We start from the raw sequence: 22,538 nt of genomic DNA, 5'->3' as shown, positions 1-22,538 counted from the left end.
ACGATCGCAAGTTCCGTTCCGCTGTCGCTGACGTCCTCTTTCGTGTCAACACCCAGCAGCTCAAACTTTCGCTCCATTGCAGACTGCGACGCCAGGCGCGTTTTCGCCTTATCGGCGATCGCTGCGCGCTTGCTTCTTTCTTCGGTCGTGAAGAAAACGGTATCTACGCGGTCAGCGCCAACACGCGAGGCGTGGGTGGACGAAGTGTTGATGCTAGACGTACTGGGTTGCAGCTCGGAACTCGATCCGGCAGAATCTTCAGGCAGACCAGCAGCCGGCAACTCCGGGTACACGACAGCATCCGTCTTCTGTCGCGCATTCCACGGCCGCCTTCGCGCCTTGCCGAACGCTTGACGCGTAGTAGTCTTCATGCGACGGTCTCCTCCAGCCTTTCGGGCAGCGAAAAAGACACTTTATCGAACGTTGTCGAGAAGCGAGCGGCCGAACATTCACAGCGGCGCGATGAAACCACACAAACACGCAGCGCGCACGAGAGCGACCAGCCTGTCGGGAACGCGGGAATCGGCACTCAAACGGCGCCGGACCAATAGGAGCGAGGCGCTCGGGGGGCGTGCGTGCTTTGGCCAATCAGCGGCATGGGCGCATCCTTCAGAAATGACGCGATAGCGTCGGTTCCTCCTCACCTACGCCATATTGAACCGGCGCAAAATACGCACAAACAAAGCAGCTTCCAAACAAGCTCAAAATGGCGCCCGCCGGCCAACGCGTTCGCAAATGACGACGGCGCGAAGTTCGAACATTTTTGGAGATATTTTGCTAATTCCGCGGCCACCCTGGCCCGTATAAGTGTTTGTTTTTATTATTTTCCGATTAAATTTAGGTTTTAGATTTCGCGGAGGGATTCTTGAATGTATAAACTTAGCGAAAACGCACTTTTCCGAAAATCGACTTTTTTGCGATTTTTTGACATTTCAAGACCCGCGTCTCCCCTTAAAGCTTGATGTAACACAAACAACGTGAGATGAACTTACCGAAGCGTCTGCCTGCTGCTTCTCCTGAAAGCAATAGAAAATGCCACATTATAGGGCGCGTATACACAAGGTCACAATAGTGCATTTAAACCCAGACAAACTTCAAACGGGATCACATATTACTCTAAGTTTACAACACCAATTTCATGTAAAGGGCAAGCTGTCGCAGGATCCAAGCGGGTCATTTGCTTGGGTATCATAATTTCAAGTGACAGCAACACAAAATTAGCGATGGTTGCACCTAGGACCTACGACATGTTCACCAACATGACCCAGTTAAAGGGGCCCTAAAGTACCTTTTACCTAAGTCCAGAAATGCATTTGAAGTTAAATTAGACTATTTCAGAAGCACTTTGCCGCAATAAAATACTTCGATGTGTTCCGCTGAAGCGGTGTTATCGGCAATCAAAGGTCACGTATGATCCCATTCGCGGTGCTTCCACTCCTTGTTTGGACGCCTTGCACTGCGAAGGCTACGACTCAGTGAGCGTGCCCACAACGCCCCGCCCACTGAACGTCACCGTGGCACGCAGTTCAAAATTTCATTCTGGATGTTCACACAGGCGCCACTGCTTCAGATTTCGGCGCCTACGTCGCGCCAATGCAGTTGTCCTCGGCGGGCCGCAGTGCATTCGGCCAGCGGACTCGTCGCAGAACTCTGTGGCACCCTCGGCATCTATGCTACGTAGCAGAGCGCAGCTACACGAACCTGTAGGGTGCTTGCGCAGTGTGTGTGCACGACAGGGCTTCAGTGCGCGCTCGCACTCATGTGCTCCATTCTGGCCGTGGTACGCGGTGCAAATCACGTTTGCCCTGCATAAGCTTGACCGATGGATAGTAGTGCCAATTTGGAATAGGAAGCGAAGTCTGCCATGGCGTCTAACCAGCAGCGCGAGCACGCACTGGCAAGTGTGCATGCGGTCTGACCTCATCTTTCGCGTGGTTCGAGGCTAGTTCAGTGTTCAAAACTAGTTGAAACCAGCGAGACACAATGGCTACGACACCGGTAAGAAGGGCGGCCAAATTTGAATTCCTATGCAGACAGTAGTTGGCTTCTTCTGGAAGTACGCAATTAATTGAAATTTGAAAGCAAATTCTTGCTTACATCAGCCTGTTTATTAGACTGCGCCAATAAATATACATGGTAGCAGTAGGAAGAAGTGCACTTATGCAAACACCCTTCTTGACTGATGTCAGCTGTTCGCAAATAGCAGCCACATATATTTACTCACATTATGTCATATTTACTCATATTACTCACATAATGTCATAATGTCATACTCGCATAATGTCATATTTCCTCGCATAATGATCGCACTTTGTCAAAAAAAATTGACGCAAATTCAGGGGTGCGATCATTACGTAGGTTAAATTTCCCGCGAAAAGAAAACTTTTTTTCCATCCCGCGTTTGCTGCGGGATGACAACGGGTCAACAAATAGGCGGCTGCCACTGTAACAGTGCGGGACACCAAAACAAAAATGGCGATCAGCAGAGCAAGCCAAACGCGCCGAACGCGATTTTTTTTTCTTCTCGCGAGTATATTACACGCATTGAAACAGTTTCTTCCATATCAGTAATGAATAATATCGTCAATATCGGCTAGTTTGTGGCAATAACGTAGCCATGTCCATTTTGAGGGGACAGAAACAAAGATGGGTGCGCTTAGCTGCCAGTGACTGAAACCCATGGCGGTGCCGGCACGCTGCGGAAACTGCGGCAATGGTCTTCACCACTATCTTAATATGGCACGTTTCCGCTATGGGTGGGCGAATATCTTAGCTGTGCTACAAGTGTCGTCGTATGAACAGGGTACACTTCTAAGATATCAGTGTAAATGTGGCTACTATCGTTGCCGCTCGCGATTTGTGGCGTGCCCACGAGTGCAGACGAGAAGAATCGAAAAGCGCCTTTTTTACTGTTGTTGTTGACCACAACCGTTATAAAGCCTACAAATAATAAAGCCAAGGCAAGTTTGGTTGTAGATTTTTTTTTTTCATGGAAGTGCAGCAAGTGATGAAAGGAATGAAATAGAGAATCTGCTTAAGAATGTTTGGCGCGTGCAGACCGCTTGGTTTGTCTTGAAGAGTCGTTCGCGTAGCATTCGACAGATGGTAAGCACGATCATCATTAGCTAGACTTGGCACACGACATATCACTGTGGCAAGTTCGGGGTGCGATCATTACATGGGAAAGGAAAAAAAAATTGAATTTTGACGACAAAATTCAGGGGTGCAATCACTACGCGAGTGCGATCATTATGCGAGTAAATGCGGTATATTACAAAATAAAGTGTCCAGAAAGGAGGAGCAGCCTCCTGTTGAAAAAAAGAAAGCTGACTCCGTGCTCCGCTTGCGAGATCCACGCACCACCCATGACAGCAAAATTTGGCTGAGATGTTCATACTCTGTATGCGATCCGCAGACTGTGTTTTTCCCCAAGCCTGTGGGGTGGTTCAGGACGCCTTTAAATGCATTTATACATCCAGAATGACCAGTGTGTGTATGGGTCTGCCTGACGAGCACACACTTCCAGTGTGTCAAGTGCGGTGCCTTTTATACAGACATTTTAAAAGTGGAAGAAAAATAAAGCATGGGGGGTGGGGCTTAAGAAAACGGGTGCCTGACCTCCTTTACATAAAGCTGCATACCATTTCTGCCACTGTCAAAGAATGAAATGCATAGACAAACACACAGCGTGCAACTAGACACGGACAGGACAAGTGCGATCACCCAGGTGAGTTTAACAAATGCTTCACAACAGGATACATAATCCAGTGTAACTTGCAGCCTGCTTGTGCAGACAGGAGACAGTGCGCTTGATTGAGCAATTAATTGTGTTCACAAGGATGCATCAAACAACCCACAAAAGATGTCTTAATCGATTATACACTGGTAACAATAACCCAATGAAACCTATGAAGTAAAAAGAAAACTGTTGCAATCGAGAGTCCGGGCTCACCTTCTGCAGGCGTTTCCTTCTCGATGTTTTATCCGTGACGTTCTCCACAATGCGATTTTTCCTGACCCACTCATCGTACCTGAAATGGGCAAGATTTGTGAAACGTATGAGTATACTCATTTTCAGTTTGGGTAACAAAGACGCCTTTAACCTTTAAGCAGGTCTACTGCTCCCACATTGGCACAATATAAGCATTCAATGTGCTCTCTGTCTACGATAAGTGCCGATGTAGGCACAAAATTATGCATGCCTTGCTCGTGAATAAAAAATGCAACTTGCAAGGGCGTTTTAGGCTTTTCCAATTTGATGAAATTCCCTCCATTTTTCGAATACCATAATTCTCAGGTGCTACTGACTGCACTAAATCAAGGTTTAGCTGCCCATTAACCAGGAATCCAAATGCGCCACTGTTCCAACCCTACAGAAAAACTGGAGGGCTTCGAGAAAAAGCTGTCGACCCTTGCCTCATGTTCCAGCCCGTGTAGTGGACGTAGAACTTCTTCTCGCTACACTCTTCCTCAATGCGTAGCACCTTTGCCTCGTAGATCTTGAGCTGCCGGCCGCGCCCGTACTTGACCTTGACCCGGTCGCCCACGTCGATGCTCATGTCCAGGGAACACCTGCGCGAGGGCTCCCCACTCTCTGGCCGGGGAAGCGGCTCCGGCTTTGTTTCTGGCTCAACTGGAGCCGCTGAACTGCTGTTTGTCCTGCAACCAGAAGACGAAGCAGCAGCCAGACACCCTTGAGGGTGCATTCCAACACCTGCTGTAGACTGCTAGACCCCAAAGTGAAAGGCAGCCATCTTATGTTTCATTTCAACACTGACGAAGCTGGCAAACAGGACAGCTTCGTGAAGACAGCATTGAAGATGGCATTGAAATGAAGCATGACGACCAAATTTCGTACTTCCGTTTGTTATCTCTGATAATTTCTTACATCCGTGTTCATGATATCTGACTGCATTCAATGTGACACTTGGCATATTTTTCTTCTAGATTAGAGTTGAAATCTACTCTTCAGTGTTTGCCCGTTCTTAGTTACTAGACTAACCAGGAGAAAGGTCTTTGTCAAGCAGCACAAGATTGTTGTTATTCAATTCAACACGCTTTGTTCCTTTTGCAAGTACCATTCCTAAGGGCAATGTTTCGCGAGATATGAGATTTCGATGATAATCAAATACAGTAAGTCCCACCAATACCGTATTTACTTGACTGTAATGCGCACTGGTTTCTGTGACAAAAAAAAATAAAAACACGCCCTAGATTGGAACGCGCACCCGGTTGCCGTGACATAAAGAAAGAAAATTCCTTTACAGTACCACACACCTCATTCTTTCATACAGGAATACAATTTTCTCTGATTTGGAAAAAACAAAAGATTTACTCCCAATGCGTTAAATAAAAAAAAAAGTTGCAGTTTCGCTCGAAAGGCGAAGCATCGTTTATGATAGCAAATTAGTAGACAGCTGTATATGAAAAGTAAGAATAGTATTTTAATCGGCCGTGTAAACTTTTAAACATTCACTTACTAACTAAATAACAAGCATGGTGCCTGGTGTACACAAGCAAATGCAAACACGTCTAACTCAACGACTGTGGAAACTCTTTTTAAACGCTGGAGTGAGGAAGTGCGGTAGCAGGAGGGAGGGAATTGACCTCTGTGCGGCCTCTTGCTTCAACACGAACTAAGCGACGAGAATGCAGGGCGTATCACTTAGGTGCGTAGACTCTTTTGTCTCCGTCGCAGATCGCCGCGCCGTAGGTAGCAGCCGCCGGTGTAGAACGCCCCTCCTGTTTGCGCCAGTCCCGCACGCAAGTTTCGGGAACTCCGAGCGCCCTTGATGCGGCCCGATTTCCGTCCGTCTCCACACACGTGATCGCTATCCTTTTAATTGCGGCATCGTGATGAACTCGCCATGTCTTTGCAGTCGGCACTTCCATGCTCATAGAGCAAACGTAGAAAAACGGGAAGACGGACGGCGCACTAACCTAAGCCGAAGGAAGCAATGCTTAAGAACACATACTACAGCACACGGAGGAAGCTACGGCAGCTAGGCTCGAAGCGCGTACGAGGCGGCCATTTTGAAATGCCGATGGCGATATGGTAACGCAGATTTAGGGTGGTACTCGATTCTGGCGCGCACACAATTCTTGGACCCGTTCTATTGGAAAAAGAAGTGTGCTTTAGATTTGAGTAAATACGGTATTTACCCAATCGCATGCGTGCATGCCGACTTGTGTCAACCAAATGACTGATGGCAAAGAGTGAAAATTCAAAGCTACGTACTTGTCTTCAACCTTCTCCTTCTCAGCTGGCTCTTCTGTCTTGTTCTTTTTGGGCTGAAAAGTAAGGGTGCTACGATTGACACAATTCAAACATAATAATAATAATAAAGGGAGAATGAGACACCCACCCAAACGTAACAAATTGCTACAATGGAAACCCATACGGGTTCCTCGAAAGAAAAAGCGTCGCAGTTGAAGAAAAAAATTAGTCCTGGTCGGGGACTCAAACCCGAGGACACCACCTTTTCAGGGCAGCCACTCTACCATCTGAGCTAACCAGGCGGCTAGCAGATGGCAAGGTGAAGTCGAATTTATCAATAACTCGAAGCAAAAGCAAGAGTTTGAAGTAATAGTTCTATGGAAAACCGCAAGGCGGAGAGAAGTAATTATTAACCCTTTGAAGGTTTTCGCCGTACATGTACGGCGGCGGTTTTCTGTCCCGCAAGGTCTTTGCCGTACGGGTACGGTTCTGACCCTCCGTTTGAAATTTCGCGCCATAATGACGATGAGCGCTCATCGGGAGGTGCTGCCACCTCTTAGCACTTACAAGATGCGTTTGAAATTGGTGCTACCTTCTTGGGGAGATAAACAGAGCTGATTGCTAGCTTCAGCGCGTCGCTCAGACTGCGGCAACGCCCCTTTGGCGGTTTCGGTTTCGCCGCGTGATCGCAACGGAGGCGCGCGAAACGTCATTTTTTTCTTTGTCGGCACTCTCTTGCAGGGCGGTGGAAGTTGATTTCTATCTTGATTGGCGCTGCTCTAAGCTTGCTTATAGCGCCGTTCGCGAGGTATTCCCGCTCTCAGTGGCAACGCGCTTTCGCGGTTTCGGTTCCGCCGCGTGATCGCAACGGAGGCGCGCGAAACGTTGTTTTTCTCTTTGTCGGCACGCTCTCGCAGGGGCGGCGGAAGTTGATTTCTATCTTGATTGGCACTTCTCTTAGCTTGGTTATCACCACTTGCTTATCAGCGCCGTTCGCGAGGTATTCTCGCTCTCCGCGGCAACGCGCTTACGCGAGAGGCTGCCTCAGACCTCTGCCCAAGGCAGCCGCACGCAGAGATGGCATGTGTGCGCCAACACAACTCCTCGCTTCAAGAGAACAGACACGCATTTTAGGTGTGCAGACTGCGATAAGGCGCTGTGCGTAGACCCGTGTTACAAGGAGTACCACGCTCGGAAATACTATTGAACATTTTGCAGTTCTGAGTGGTGCCGACACCAAAATACTGTTCCTAATTATTTTTGACTATTTATTCCCGACTTAATACATTTTGGACATTCAAGATCCGCAAAAAAGTAATTTGACCACCTGGGAAAGTTTTTTTCAAAATAATTCGACCCTCAAAGGGTTAAAGGGAAAATACTTATGTTATCGTTATCTGTTATCGAACGCTTATCTTTATTAATTACTTCTCTCTACTTTGCGGGTTTCCGCAGAACTATTACCTCATAATAATAGTAATAATATTAATAAAGATAATAACCCCACTGGGTCTGCGTGTTAAAGCTACAGAGTCACAGAATAGGTGCTTTACAGAACAATCATGTGCAATCCGGCGCAGACACACACAATCCTGCATTTAATTAATTTTTTTTCCCCCTACAAATGGTAATATGAATTTTGTGAGGTACAACAATGGCACAATATCACTAGGACAATACAATACCAACTACTGGGCAAGACGTACAGTATGGCCCACTGTTACAGGAAGCCTCCCGATTGGTATTTGCACACCAATTGCAGCTGTACTATAGCACGAAGGCACACAAACTATATTTGAATCCACAAAGGCCAGTTTAATGTGCCCTGCCAGTTGCTCTTTCTTCTAACTTGCTGAAGTACAGCTGCCCAGCGATACTTGGAAATGTTAGAAGAATCGGCAGCCCGACAGAACAAAACGAACAAGTGAAACAGGGACAAAGAGCAAACGGCCATCTCGCTACTGCGAAAGTCCATACCTGCCGCTTCGGTGTGGTCGCTGGAGTGGTCTCCGTGTCTTTGGACTTGGAGGCTCGCGACTTCTCCACTGGGGTTGGCGTTGCTGCAGCTGCCGCCGCTGCCGCCGCTGGCTCCTTCGCGGAGTCCGTCTCGGCGCTCTCGACACTCTCACACTTACGTTGCGGCGGCGGAGGCACCGACGATGACTTGGCCTCCCGCTTTTCTGGGCTGTCATGCTTCTCGCGGCGGGCATCTTCCCTTGTTCGGACCTGTTTCGGAGTCGTGGCCAAGCAGAGAAAAGAGAAAAAACAACATTCCGGAGCTTTCTACGGGATCTGCAACCGTTCTTGAGGGAAAAAGAGGGGCGAAATTCAAAGTTTCAAAGGAACACAAAAGGAGGAAATAAGTGGAACTGCCTTAGTAAATTACCCAATTACCCTTTTAACAGCACCAAAACAAGCCACTCTTATCACAAAGAACAAGCTTGACGAGCAACAAAAGATGTCAATACTAGGGGTGGGCGAATACAGCATAGTACATTTCGCATCAAATATCGAATTGAATCAAGAAAGAAAGCGAAATATCAAATGCAATATCAGAAAACTTATCCCGGAGTTTAACGTTTCCATATTTCTTGCAATAAAATAGTGCTGCAGATGGTCAGGCGTCTACTAGCATTACATGACAAGAATGTTGCAAGCTATCAGTAACTTGGGTACACTAGGAATCAAGATGTACAGTATGGTATACTCTTATTAAAGGGAATACCAAATTAGTATACCGGCAGTGATTATAGCTCAATTCTACATCACTTCAGAGCCTTTGCCACCTGTCAAAGGCTCTGAAGTTAAGGCCATGGCAAATTCGTGCAAGGCACCCCCCTTATAATTTCTACATTTCTTTTAAAACCGTTAATTCCCCCTACACCTTCCTTTGCTTCATTGTTTGTTGGCTTCACGAGGTTGTGCCTCAAAAAAAAAAAATCCCTCGACCCCCATCCTTTTCATTCATTGCTCCATATGTTACACTAGCTGCCTCAACTCCACTTTTTGTTTTATTACCAGGCAAATTCAAGTTTCCTAGGCAGCACACCTACCTTAGTGTCATCCTGGCTCACAGTGGCTGCCGCCACTGCTGCTGCTGCTGCTGCTGTTGCTGCTGCTACTGCTGCTGCTGCCGCCGCAGCCGCAGCAGTCGGCTTGGCAGCCGAAGCCGGAGACGGGGCCGACGCTGTACCATTACCACCACTGCTGCTCTCTTCGTCCTGTTTGACCCTGGACGTTCGTGATGGTCTCGGCTTCTCTGGAGGCGGCTCCTCTTTGACCACAACAGGGGGAGTTGCGGCCGCTGCTGCTGCTGACTTGTCCTTGGCCTTCTTGTCCTCGTCTTTGTCCTTGTCTTTTTCCTTGTCCTTGTCTTTGTCCTTGTCTTCCTCTTTGGCTTTCTCTTCCTTCTTCTTCTGCTACAGATGAAGGGAGACAGCACAAGAAAAGCCCGTAGTGAAACTTGGTGCAGCACTGCGATCAGTACATTCGACGCATACACTGCACGCACTACGGGTTTATGGTGACGTGCACCATTGGTCCAAACAAACGGACTTCAATACTTCTCGTGGCAATCGTGGCTACCTTTTTGTTCTTGGAAAAATGGTCCGTTGACAATGTTCAGCCAAAGCACTCAAAACCAACATGGCGTCAAAACGGCGTCAACGCAAAAGAGCAATCATTCCCTTTGCTGCATCGATTTCCCTCCAATTTGGCCCGTCGATTTGCGGAAAAGTGAATATGTCTGTGCCACCAACACTGTGCAAGCCGGACATGCACAATGGGAAGGACATGCAATCGTTACCTCTTTGTCCTTGCGAGCAAAGAGGGCCAGTCCCCGGTCCTGGTTGCGGGTCATGATGCGGTCCGACCGGTGACGCACCCTCCCTGACCGCGGGTTCGACACCATCGTGCAACCGAGCTTGCGGTAGAAGTCTTCAAAGCTCTGCAGGTACCTTCACGAGAACAGGGGGGAAAAAACATTTGTCAATGCTGTAGAAGGATGGTGAGGAAGGCTACCTCGTTGCAATTCGTTGTGGATACATTGAAGTGCAAAAAGAGACATCAACACATCGACGGCAACAGGACGAGCTCGTTGCACTTAAAGTGCTTGAGATATAAGCCCGGCAGTACACAAAAAGCAGACGTTCAAGCTAAGCTGCGCGACTGTCACAGTTAACACAACAGTGGAAACAAAATGGGGATGACACGAACACAGTCAACAAAGTAGTATTAGCACTCGTGATGAGCGGTACAAGAGGGGCAAGACGAGAACGGAGACGAAGGCTTGGCGCCATGTCGTCGTCTTCTCTGCTTCGTCTTACATGCCCCGTTGCTGCTGCTCATCCCGTAATGCCACACCAACTGGCCTACCAGTCTGTCCTTTCGCAGCACTAGTCGTTTATTATATTCATTAGGAAAACAAAAAAGGGCAAAAGTAAAACCGGTTGTGGATGTTTTGCCTGAACTGTCCCTTGGAAAAGGAAAAGAAACAAGCTAACAGAAGTAATGAAGTGAATGGATAGGAAAGTTACGCTTTCTGCTAATCTAACAGACCACTAGTTATCTGCTCTATGTACTCAACGAACTGTGTTACTCCCCTTCCTTTTCTTGACTTTAAGCAGGCTAGGCCCGTTTGCTTCCTCACCTACACAGCCGTCATTCTTACCCCTAAACGTTACACCCGTAATCTTCCGTTTCATTGTGCATCGCGCTGAAACGCCCCGCACACACCGCCCGAGAAGCAGGTGAGCCTCACTTCTTGTAGGCGCCCCGGAGCAGGTGCGCGTTGGACTGGTTGGCGGGGGAAGGCAGCCCAAGCCGGGTGTAGACCGTCTTCCACTGGTTGTGGTTGGTCACGCGGTTGCATCCGCCCAGCTTGCTGACCACCCGGAACAGCCGGTACAGGTTCAGGTCGCGGCCAGCCATTGCGGGACCCTTGTTGATGGGCGTCCCTGCAGTTCACAGTGCGCAGTGATGTCACAAGCGTTCTAAGCGTGTGTGTACAGCAAAAAGTAGGGGTGTGTGAATACCGAACAGTAGATATTCAGAATCGAATATCAAGTACCACAACGTTCACAACAAATATCGCAACAAATATGGTCCTAGCATTGCATGACAAGAACATAGCAAGTAGCAATCTATCAGAAACCTAGGTACACGGAAATGTAGACATGCGGTACAGTCTAATTTTATTCAAGGGAACAACAAATTACTATTCCAGCACTGATTACAACTCGGCTCCGGTATAAGAAGGTACCAATTTTTTTCCCCCTCTGAAACTGAAACGTGTGCTGGGCTCTGCCCTAACTTGTTACCAGACGTTTCAAAGTGCCACAAAGAAAACAGCTGACTGGACACGCGTCTAGCAGTCTGCTTTCTGACCAATTCCTTTTTCCCACTTAGACAAACAACCAAAGGCGTGACATGAAACCCAATGACATGCCACTAGACACACTTGAAAGAAAAGTAAAAAAAAACATCGCTGCAACTTACTGTTGCCAGACTCGCCTAAATGAGAGCCCTGAAAAGCATCAAGGGAAAGCCAACTTACCACGTTCGTCCATGAACTTGTACAGCTGTGCCACAAACCGGTCTTTTTCCTCACTAGGCTCGTCGTCGGACACCTGCGCCAAACGGCAACCATACAATCAGCGCCCTGTAGCGATTCCTTTCACTCGATTCTATTCCGTATCACCCACCCCTTGTCACCGACCAAACTTGGCGATGACGCAGGCAAAGCACCGTTGAGCCCACCAACACAGTGCAAAAAAGTAAGAGAATAGACTCTTTTTCACGTATGGAAGGTTAGCTCTCCCGTGAAGCAGTTTCATCTAGCTGGTGGTGGCGTTTTTTTCAATCAGCATGTAACAACACAGCTTGTGTTAGTCTTTTGACATGAGAAACATAGGAGCGACTCTAGAGACGAACAGCAGACAAACCCCAGCATGCAAAGCTAGTACTTAATCTTTCATTGAATCACGTCCGGTGCTGCCATAAGTTGGGCGAACGTGCACTACGGAGAAGCCCCCATGCAAATCTGGGGTTACGGAGAGTTATAGCATTTTCGTCTCCTCAATGCCCAAGCAACCAATCATCTGCGAATTCTCGGACACATTACCATTCAAGGTCACAATGAAATGACATAGCTACGGTTTTGGTGAATAACCAAAACTAATTTTCTATTACCCTTGAGTATCTTTTGTTTACAAAAGCGTAATACAAGGCAGGCACCCAAAGCAACTTTAATCTCCCTACCTGCAGGAACGTATACTGCAAAATATTAAATACATCCACTGGTGCTAAAATCTTCACTCGAAATTAAACTTGCATGCAACTTTAAATTCTCTTGCAAAGTTAACTTTTTTTTTAAAGATCAGTTATGCAGCAACTGAACTTGTATTCCGAATGCTATGTCTATGTCCTTTGTACCCTATTTCTAGCAGTTTCTAGTATCGAATGTATATGGAACTTTGTAATTTTTTTTGTATGTTTGACATTGTCTCGTTAGTCATTTCTATTTTTTTTTTTGCTACTCATATATCCAGATTTCTTGATTGTGATTTGCATTTTCTCTGTTTAAAAAGATACGCTGTTGTGTTTGTACACATGTATGGCGTAATTTATTCACGGCACCTCTGCTTTTAAACCACATTACATAAACTCGTGTATTAGACAAGGACCGATAACTAGCCACATTAGCTTATGGTCCAAATATCTCTGTAAACATTCTGTAAACCAACTCCAATTTCATTTGATTTCAATTGGGAAAAGAGCGCACTGTAATAGAATTGTCACATCATCTCTGACGTGCAGTGTCTCCCCTTCTGAACAATTGCGCTTAGTTTCAGAAAGTCAAGCATGCTCAGTCAAGCATGCTCAGTCAAGCATGCTCAAAGTTGGGAGACAGAAAAGCACGGCACTCACGTCCGACTGTGAGTCGTGGCCATCATCGTCAGCCGTGGAGGCCGAGTTGCTGCCGCTGCCCGCATCGTTGGCAGCGGGAGCGGGCGACGCCGATCCAGCGGTGGCCCGGGAAGGTGTTGGTGGAGTCGACGGAACGGCGGAGCCGCTGGAAAGGAGCAGCGCGCTGCCCTGCCAACCCGTGGGCAGCTCGCCTCGGTCGAGGAAAGTGAGCGCCCGCTCCACGGCTAGGCGCAGGGGGTTGGTCTCAGCCCGTGCGGAAGCGTCGTCTCGCGAGAACTCGCGCAGATCTCGCTTGTTTACCTGTAAGCTGTATTGGGGAAACAAATGTAAGCGTTTCTAAGAACTCCCAGGTCCATGACAAAGCAATTTCAAAGACAAAGGCACTTGATGCTTTGGAACAAAACATAATCAACAGCAAACTTTATTTTATTGCCCATAAATGAGAAAACGTTAACAATCAAACTGCCAACCGTGACAAAGCTTGGTGACCAGATCGATTTGGCTAGACTTTTGGATTGTGCCCACTTCATGGGCAGATGACAAAACGACCCCTGCTACGCTTAGCCGAAAATGACACTGAAACAGCTTTAAGCACTTCACGAATCTTAAGTGCATTCAAGGCCTTGAAAACGGCACTTCAAAGGTTTTGAATGCTTACCCAGAGCCTGAGCACATCTCGTACAGATCTTGAGAACGTCACACCAATCATCAACAAAGCAGACAAACACCGTTTGCATCTGAGGTGGGTGCATACAGACGGGAAGTTTCAGCATCACTTAATTCGTAGTCAGAAAGCGACAAGAGGACACCACTGATTGACATCAGAAATGTACTCAATCCTTGCCAACTTATATATGCGTCCAAGTGCTAAAAAAAAATTACTCTACGCATGCAAAATGCTTTATGAGGCTCATGCACACAACAGAAAATGAAGCAAAAACAACGAAATACGACGTGTCGCAGTTCCCAATCTCCTAGATTTTGAGGACTTTCGAGGAAATGCCACACGGAGGCCATCAGTTTAGGACAGCGCCTCGCAATTCACCAGCACACGTGCGAAGAAACGGACACTGGCCACTTACAACTTGGCATCCCTGAATGACCGGATGACGACGTCGTCCCGAGGCAGGGGGGTGCTGATGCCCTGCCCCGCCGCCCCGGTTGGGTTCACGACGAGCACCGGAGCCCATGAGTCCCGTTTGCGCTTGTCGCCCGTCTCCAGGATGGCCACCCGGCCGATGCGCCACTCCGAGGACGGGGTGGTGGCCCTCGAACCCCCTCCCGCGGAGGCGCTACTCCCCCTCGACCCCGAAGTGGGCGTGGCCCGGCGCGGCGGCGTTGGGGCCGGCGGAGGGGTGGGGGCTGACTCTTCGTCACTGCTGTCTTCTTCCCTGTGCAATCATAATTGTTATTACGATTTAATACTCAACTCGCTCTATTTGATACACGCATTTTCTGCAACAGATTGTGTTTTCTGCAATTTATTTTTCAGACCTATCTGATTAGCATTCTAACCTGATGAGGCATGCAACCCGCTTCAGCCCGTGCCCTTAACATTCGTAAATGGCGACGTCGAACAGAGCTCTTCTTTTTTTTTTTCTATTGTCAAAACTTTCACGTAGCAAACACAAAGGGTATCATTTTTTTTAAAAGGAAAGCCATCAAGTATCAAGCCTATTTATGCACAATGCATGCAGGACAAAGGCCTTTCCCGACAATTTCCGGACCTCTCTGTTATCTCATGCTATGCCCACAAGTTGTCCAGCCTCATCCCTCCTCTTGATTTTCCATGTAGTTGACTACGTTTTCTTTCCCTGAACAGCCATTGTGCTACAGACATCTGGTTTGCTTATTTATTTATTCATCCAATTTATGCATCACATGGCCTGCACAACTCCACTTCGTCTGCTTAACCTAAACCAGAATGTCTGCTTCCTCCATTGCCTCGACATCACGCCTATCATTTTGCATTTGTATGCTACTGCACTGTCCTTGACTTTTATTTTCTTTGCTATGCTCCAAGACTCTGGTTCAAACACAAAGATTTAAGTGCATTCTGAAAATTGCTTCCAGAAAAAGCACTACACTTGCCTGCACGAAAGGGCAAGGCATAGAAAAGGCATCAGAACGTATGGGCCTGCAACCGTATGCACCACATAGGCATTATATTCTAGCTATGCGGAGTGGCAAGAGAAAGACAGAATTCATTAACCACACTGCATCCGACAAGCGATAAATGTCACTCAACCTTGCCGTCCATGCAACTCAATGTCTCCTCAGCATACTGTCACATGCACATTGCAACCAACAACAAAGGACTCTTTTTTTTTTCCCTCAGTTGGCTCGAACAGTTGTTCATTTCTAGATCACCGTGGCAGAGAATAGAAGACCAAAACAAAACTTACATAGTAGCAATGGACAGCATGGATCGGCGCTTTCGCTTGAGCTTGGAGCCCATGACTGGCGTACCGAAGTGCTCAGGGTTGGTGAGGGGAAGCTGGTCCAAAGTCTGCCCAAAATAAATAAATAAATACATAAATAAATAATAATTAAAGAAACCACAGAATAAAATCCCACGCCTTCAAACATCAGCTTTCTTTCCCCTTTCTACGAAGCATACACTGCCAACTTGTCAACTACGAGATTCATAAAAATCCCAGGCAACAACTCTCAGGGGAGGAAGGATGGGAGAGGGGGGGAGTACTCATTTTTCTTTTTAAAGGTTGCTCTGACCCTGCTTCTATTGTGTAGGGGTGCGCGAACTTTCAAACCTTTTGAATAACGAATCGGATACTGTCCTATTCAATTCGGTCCTCGAATCAAATATAGTCATATTTCACTTAGGTACTTGAATAAACAGTATTCGAAAATATACAAACATTTATCAAATACCTTACATCATCGGCTGCACATGAAATTGAAGCAAATATGCGATATTCTTCATCCCATCCACAGTAGGCGTAACATGCTGGAGCATACAGCGTCGCTCAGCCAGCCAGACTTTCCCAGCTGAACACAATCTCTCGCGATAATAGGTTGTTTAGACACGGCCTTCAGCTGTGGGTATAGTTTTGGTGCTATTTATAGATGCAACACCTGTGTCCTCTCTCCGGATTGAACCATAACACACTGCATTGCAACATACTTTATACAATAGTGGCCACCACCTGCCGCCACAATTCTAACTAGAGAAAAGGTTAAATTTCTTTAATCTGCCGTCTAGTCACGATGGCATACAAATATTAATTGGCCCGCAAGGTTGCCCTTACAAATGTTACACGATAATGCGTGACCGCGTATTTTTCTAAGAGTCCGGAGTTTGCGAACAATCTGCTTATTGTTCTTAATGTTCCCTTTGTGCTTTTAATAAAGCATGCTTTGTATGCTGTGTGAAGGAAGGATGTTTCCACTGTTGTAGAGTACCAGGATGTTGCACTTGTTTGATATTAGCAGGAAAAAGGCTGTATATTATTTCCCAATCTATCAGAAAAATGTTCAATGTTCGATTCGCTACTGGCACTATTCAATTCATACTCGATTTGGTCTGAATTACTGCTGTTCGCACACCTCTACTATTGTGGCATACATACACGCTTCATAAATGATTATTTACCTCTGGACAGAGCCCACAAGTAGTAGCACGCATGGAACGCTAGAGACTGACAAGCAACACCTTTGTTTACAGAACTCAGCAACTTTTTCGCCAAATCTGCTGTTGCCAATTTCACCTGCATGAGAAACTCGTCAAACTTACTCCAAGCAAGCACACTCCTCTGGTGTCCTTTCAAAAGAGGAATATTTGCACCAGAATGTTTGCAGACTGCTGAGTGGAACTTTTTCACGAACAGAAGTTATTTTTCTAAAAATGTGACAGAACATTTGCAAGTTCTACGAGCCCATGTTCACGAACTTAACGGAAAATTTGGGACTGTTGGCAGGTATGTTGAACTAATATTCAAGAATCGACAAGCGCTACAGCAAGCAACAGAACAATGATTCTAAGGCAATACTGTACATACAACAAGCATAGATGGCAAATCAGTTTTGCAGAATCTCACAAGGTGCAGAACATGTAATGAAAGGAAAAATTTTCATTCACCTGGATGTAGCACGAAGCTACAGAGGATACCCATACGGGTTTCTCGGTAAGAAAGTTTCGCAGTTGCAGAAAAATTTGTCCTGGACCGGGATTCGAACCCGGGACCAACGCCTTTCCAGGGTGGTCGCTCCACCACCTGAGATAACCGGCAGGCTAGCAGACAGCAGCGCGATTTCCCTTTCGTGACATTTCCCCCAGCTTGAGGGATTCCGCAGAACCAATTATCCATACTCAGTGTTTCTGTGCTTCAAGTTATTTCGCCCTCATACTACCGTCAGCTAGCCTCCAGATGGTAGGGAGACTGCCCCGGAAAGGTGTTGGTCCCCGGTGCGAATCCCAGACCAGGATGAACTTTCCCTCAACTCCGAAGCTTTCTTTCCGGGATACGGGTTTTCTCTGCCTACATTCAGGTGGATGGCAATTTTCCCTTTGATAACAAGCATAGAGGTACCACGCAGAGAGCCACACACGCTGGTCCTGCTAGACAGATGCTGGGCGTGGAATAGATAGCATGTGGAAAGATTGGCAGTTGGCTTGGGGTGGTGGCAATTGTAACAGCATGTGGTAGTGGCACTTTGCTGAAACCTATTCAATGTTTGAGACAACACAGGTTAACTTCCCCTGCCAAAATGGTTGCTTACTGGGCTAGTCGGGCCATGGCAACTCATGTAACAGCGCGAAACATAAGGAAGGGACGGCAATAGAGACCGAGTGAAAGGAACGCTGACTTCTAAGTGTTTATTCTACTGTCGATGCTATGCATATGTATACATTCGTACTTTTTTTCCTTGTCAGCTGCCACTTCGTATGTATAAATATGCACAGCATCGACAGTAGAATGAACAGCTGCAAGTCAGCACTCTTTTCACTCTGTCTCTATCGTTGACCCTTCCTTATGTTTCATGCTGTTACATAAGTTCCTCTGCCAAGTTGCTTAAACATTGGGACAACTGGCGTTTCTACAACTTTGTCCACGTAGGGGACAGGTCTTGTATGATTACCATGACAGCATGCGGTGCCGCATAGAAACACCAATCGCAGTACCATGCAAGTCAACTAGGGTGAGCTCTTAGTTCACCTGTACGGCACTGCCTTGCTTCGGTTTTCTGGCAATGTGAAACAAGCCTGCACACAGACAATGACTGCAGGCTAACAGACTGCGTCACACCGGCAACAGTTTACAAAACAGGCAAAAGACAACACTGCTACAACATAGAAGCAAGCCATGCCACTGCGCTAGACGCAGCAAGACGACTTCAAGCAGGCACACAAACCTCGCTTTCTGCAAAGTGACGGCCGCTCTTGAGACACAAAGAAGTCCGACGCAGCGTCGTCTCGTCTCCATCATCAAACACTGCGAAGCGCGAGAAAAACAGGTCAGAAATTGCACTTACCATATTTACTCAAATATAAGGTAGACCATATATATTTTTTCTAAGGAAATGAGTCCAAAACTTGCCCGTACATTACAATGAGATATGAAAAAGTAATAGCACAGGCATTGGCCTACCTTGGCCTTTTTCAGGCACTGAGTGCACAAGACAAAAGCAATGAAAAAAATAAGGATATTTAACATGTGTTGCATACATCTCGAAACACTTCTGATTCAACCTTGCAATACAAGTTTCCATAATATGTGCAAATCGTTTAAGAAAAGCAAATTGGAAAGTAGTTGGCTGGGTGTTTCCTCTCGGTGTCGGTATGTTGTCGTGTTTTCATTGATTTTACAATGTTTAAGAGCAGGCATATTTTTCAAGTGGCTTGACAGGTGCTTCTCAAGTATGCTAGACATGAAATAGCTGACGTTTTCATATATGAGCTTGCTGTAGAGAGTTCTCGCATAGAGTAGACATTCTGTAAACTTGACAATACTGGCTTGGAAGAAGTAAAAATTCTCAATTCGTTCTGCAGCTATGTGATTTTCACGATTCTGAAAGTGCGAAAAATGTGGCGACACTAAATATTCAATGAACATAATTGGCACCTGTCACCGAGTCAACGCCATCACCATTGTCATCATGATATGGCGAATAAAATGATGGCAACAGAACCATGTTTTCGACAATGACGACAATGTGTAACTTTTGTTACAAAGGTTCCTTCAAGATAACATATTTTTGCATGCTGGGAAGAGAGCTGGAACACAGGTTTTTGCCGTTCCAGACTTCTGCATGTCGTTGGACAGAATAGGGGAGCGTGACATCCCATTCGTGACAGTTGCAAAGCTATTGAAAATGTAGGGATTATAAAATGCAGCAGACCGAAGACTACATATTGTGACTCATCAACAATTAAAAGAGAGCTGTCTGGAGGCCATGTGTGAATACATTCCGGTTTTGTAAAAAACCAAATGTTGCATGCCAAATTTTCTTCTTTTAAAATGATAGGGTTTGTGTTCAATTTGGGTGCACACATTTCTTTGCTTCAAACCCACAAAAAATTACACTCCCTCTGTACAACAACGAACAATTGGCTTGCTTGCCGCAATTAATAACACTTTCAAAGTCGAGAACGGCAAGAGAACGATGGCTGTGAGGAAAAAATAGTTCAAGCTTACATTTAACTATTCCTGGTCATAAACAATAAGTAGAAAAAAAGAGACACAGTCATCGCCTTCTCCTTCCCAAAAGTTCTTTTAACTTTTCGCATTTTACAGGGTCCTTCACTCACCAACAGTGTACTGGCTGTAGTCAAGGAGTTTTCCAATGACAGCCTCAAAGTACTGGTTCCTGTCTGGGTGCTTGGCCTCCACATGGGCACCAACCTGTTCGTTAGAAAATAAATATGTAAACTCGTCAGAGCAATGCCCAAAGGCATGAAAGGATGACCGTGAGCAGTAGTGCAAGCCTGACATACACGAGAAACGTCACTGGGGCTGACAAAAAAGGGGCTTTTGTTAACTTCCTGCAATCTTTTGGAAACCAGAACACTGATTATCAGTCTGGCGTGTATTGCATCATCCATTCACAACTTGCAATGAACAGCTAACTGGCAACACCCACAACCCATGACTGGCGAAACTCCAGCGCTCCAGTGTTACAAAAACACGGCTTTCCTAATTTGTAACGTGCAAGGCACAACATACAATGATGCACTGCTAGAATTTACCGTTGGCAAAAACAGGTGATGTTCAAACTGACAAGCTGTCAGTTGTGCAGAGTTCTAAAGAGCTTGGCTGAACTGTGATCGCTGGTCTAAATTATTTAAAAGCTATAATGAACTCCTTTTACTACAGGATAGCCCGGTCACTCAGGCCTTTTCAAACACGCTTGTGTCAATGCATATTTAGCTTAATGCCCATGGAGCACTGCTACACCTCAATTTCAAATTTGCTCGACTTCAACATTGCTATATTCTCTCATGTTTCATGTATCGACCGCATTTTAATATCGCTAATCCTGATTAAGCTCGATAAGCATGTGCTTGCATGCAAGTTCTTTTTATTCCATGGGGTCAAATGTTTGCGATAAAGCGGAGTAAAGAGCATTGACATAAGCTATCATGACTGTCAGCCGATAGATGCACAAAAAAGTGCTTGCATGTGTGCGGCTTCAACATGTTTGAGCTCTTCGTGTGGTTTCATTCACGGAACTGAATTAACTTGCCCTAGTCAGCGATGGCTAGCCAGAGGCCTCCAGTTAGTTTTCTGTGTCAGTTAAACTCTATGTTCAGAAAACTGACCCTTTTTTCATAGTTGTAAAGCTAGCTTTCCTGCGAGGCTGCTTTACCCAGCAGTTCATGGTGACGCAGTCATTTTTGCAAACAATGTATGCAAGCACAGTTTGCTAATATTATGACGTGAAAAATGTAGAAACACCTCCTGTGATGAAATATTGTTTGCAAGTGATAAAGCCACAGCAAGTGCACTGCAGAGAAGCACGTTTCTTAATTAGGAAAGAAAGGTCCAACTCAACCAATCTTTTCCAACCCGTCAAATGTGAATGCACAATGTTTCACTGAGCTGTCACTAAGCGCGCAAGCATTCCACGTTAGACTGCATGCGGCGGTTCACAATGCAACAGTCGAAGGAAGGAAGACCAAAAGAAAATTGTGCTGCCTGTGCCCAACATAATAAGCTAATTATAATTATTAATTAATAAGCTAATTAAACCAAATAACAAGCTAATTCCAGGCAAAATGCAGCAATGACTTACATGGGAACAGTCTTCTTTGCCTGATGTGATTGGAGCAAAGATTATTTTAGCATCACAGCAAAAACTTTAACTTTGGTAAGTGCGTGAAAAGGAAAGTTGACATACATGTGAAGCCAACTGATTGATCGGGTTTAATGGTCCCCGACAAGACAGCAGCTACGAGAGCTGCCACAGTGGAAGGCTCTAGATTCGCTTTGTCCACTCGAGGCTCTTAAAAGGAGTACCAGCACACATTTTCAAAGCCGTAGAAACTCTACGACATGAATATCCAACGTAAAAGAATGACATTGAGGAAACATGAAGTTTCAAAAAAACACTGATGGCATATTTTGACCGAACGCTACATGTCAGTCTCGACAGGCATGGCATCATCGTCATTATTGTGACGTCACGACAAAAACAAAGCGCACTCTGTTGACACTGTGTAGCAATAAGGCTAAGTGTGACAATGTTACTCATAAAAAAAAAATTTAAGAACAAGAGTGCCATGCACATTCCTTCTGGCTCTGCTTGCGTGTGACAGCCACACCGATCGCAGGAACAAAGCGAGCTATTCTATCGCGACTTCATCACTCATTCATTCCGGGGACACAAAAATCAAAGTGGGTTATAGAAACAAGTGTTATGGTAAATTATTCGGAGCAGTCTGATACTTGCCAGCCTTTTTGTCCTCTTAAGGTTTAGCGGGTTTGGTCCTTCATTCAATCCTGAAGAAATGACAATTGGGAAATGCTGCATGGGTAACTCCTTTAACGCGCACCTAAATCCAGGTGCACTACCGTGGTTGGGAATTACACCCTTAACGGAATGCGCCCACTGCGGCTGGGAATCGAACCCACGACCTTGTGCTCGAGCAACAGAGCGTCATCGCCAATAATCCACGGCGGGCGGCACTTGCAAGCGTGAAGCTACTTCCAATGGCAACAGCCCCCCTTTCATGTACATTATGAACCAGTGCAGGTATTTGCTCGTTCAATTAACAACAAAATTAATGCCGTAAAGAATGCACAATGAGGCAAATAAATCAAAGAAATGCATAGACGCAAAGTAGTAAGCACATTTCAAATGAAAAAGGAAAGAAAGAAATTGCCTTTTTAAATAAAAAAAAAAAGATATTTAAAGGACGCTAAGGAGAAACACT

General features: G+C 46.0%; 1 protein-coding gene across 3 annotated transcripts in view; it reads right to left on the bottom strand.

The window, feature by feature from the left end:
* The window catches only part of LOC126519269 (uncharacterized), a 56,720-nt gene that overhangs the window by 15,717 nt on the left and 18,465 nt on the right, over positions 1-22,538 (bottom strand). For 2 of the 3 annotated variants that reach the window (XM_050168888.3, XM_055065311.2), the window contains 14 exons: positions 19,914-20,007; positions 18,518-18,597; positions 15,550-15,653; positions 14,227-14,535; positions 13,145-13,451; positions 11,772-11,844; positions 10,977-11,172; positions 10,023-10,173; positions 9,271-9,636; positions 8,195-8,443; positions 6,239-6,291; positions 4,417-4,659; positions 3,953-4,031; positions 993-1,016 (listed from right to left, as the gene is read on the bottom strand). In XM_050168888.3, coding sequence (XP_050024845.1) covers positions 993-1,016; positions 3,953-4,031; positions 4,417-4,659; positions 6,239-6,291; positions 8,195-8,443; positions 9,271-9,636; positions 10,023-10,173; positions 10,977-11,172; positions 11,772-11,844; positions 13,145-13,451; positions 14,227-14,535; positions 15,550-15,653; positions 18,518-18,597; positions 19,914-20,007 — 2,328 coding nt within the window. The remainder of the gene's footprint in view (positions 1-992; positions 1,017-3,952; positions 4,032-4,416; positions 4,660-6,238; positions 6,292-8,194; positions 8,444-9,270; positions 9,637-10,022; positions 10,174-10,976; positions 11,173-11,771; positions 11,845-13,144; positions 13,452-14,226; positions 14,536-15,549; positions 15,654-18,517; positions 18,598-19,913; positions 20,008-22,538) is intronic. The other variant, XM_055065310.2, reaches the window with a different exon arrangement.

The sequence above is a fragment of the Dermacentor andersoni genome, chromosome 10 (genome assembly GCF_023375885.2).
Source record: "Dermacentor andersoni chromosome 10, qqDerAnde1_hic_scaffold, whole genome shotgun sequence".
In the NCBI taxonomy this organism is placed as follows: domain Eukaryota; kingdom Metazoa; phylum Arthropoda; class Arachnida; order Ixodida; family Ixodidae; genus Dermacentor; species Dermacentor andersoni.
Note: the sequence above shows the minus strand (reverse complement) of the source record. Positions and strands in the feature narration are given on the sequence as shown.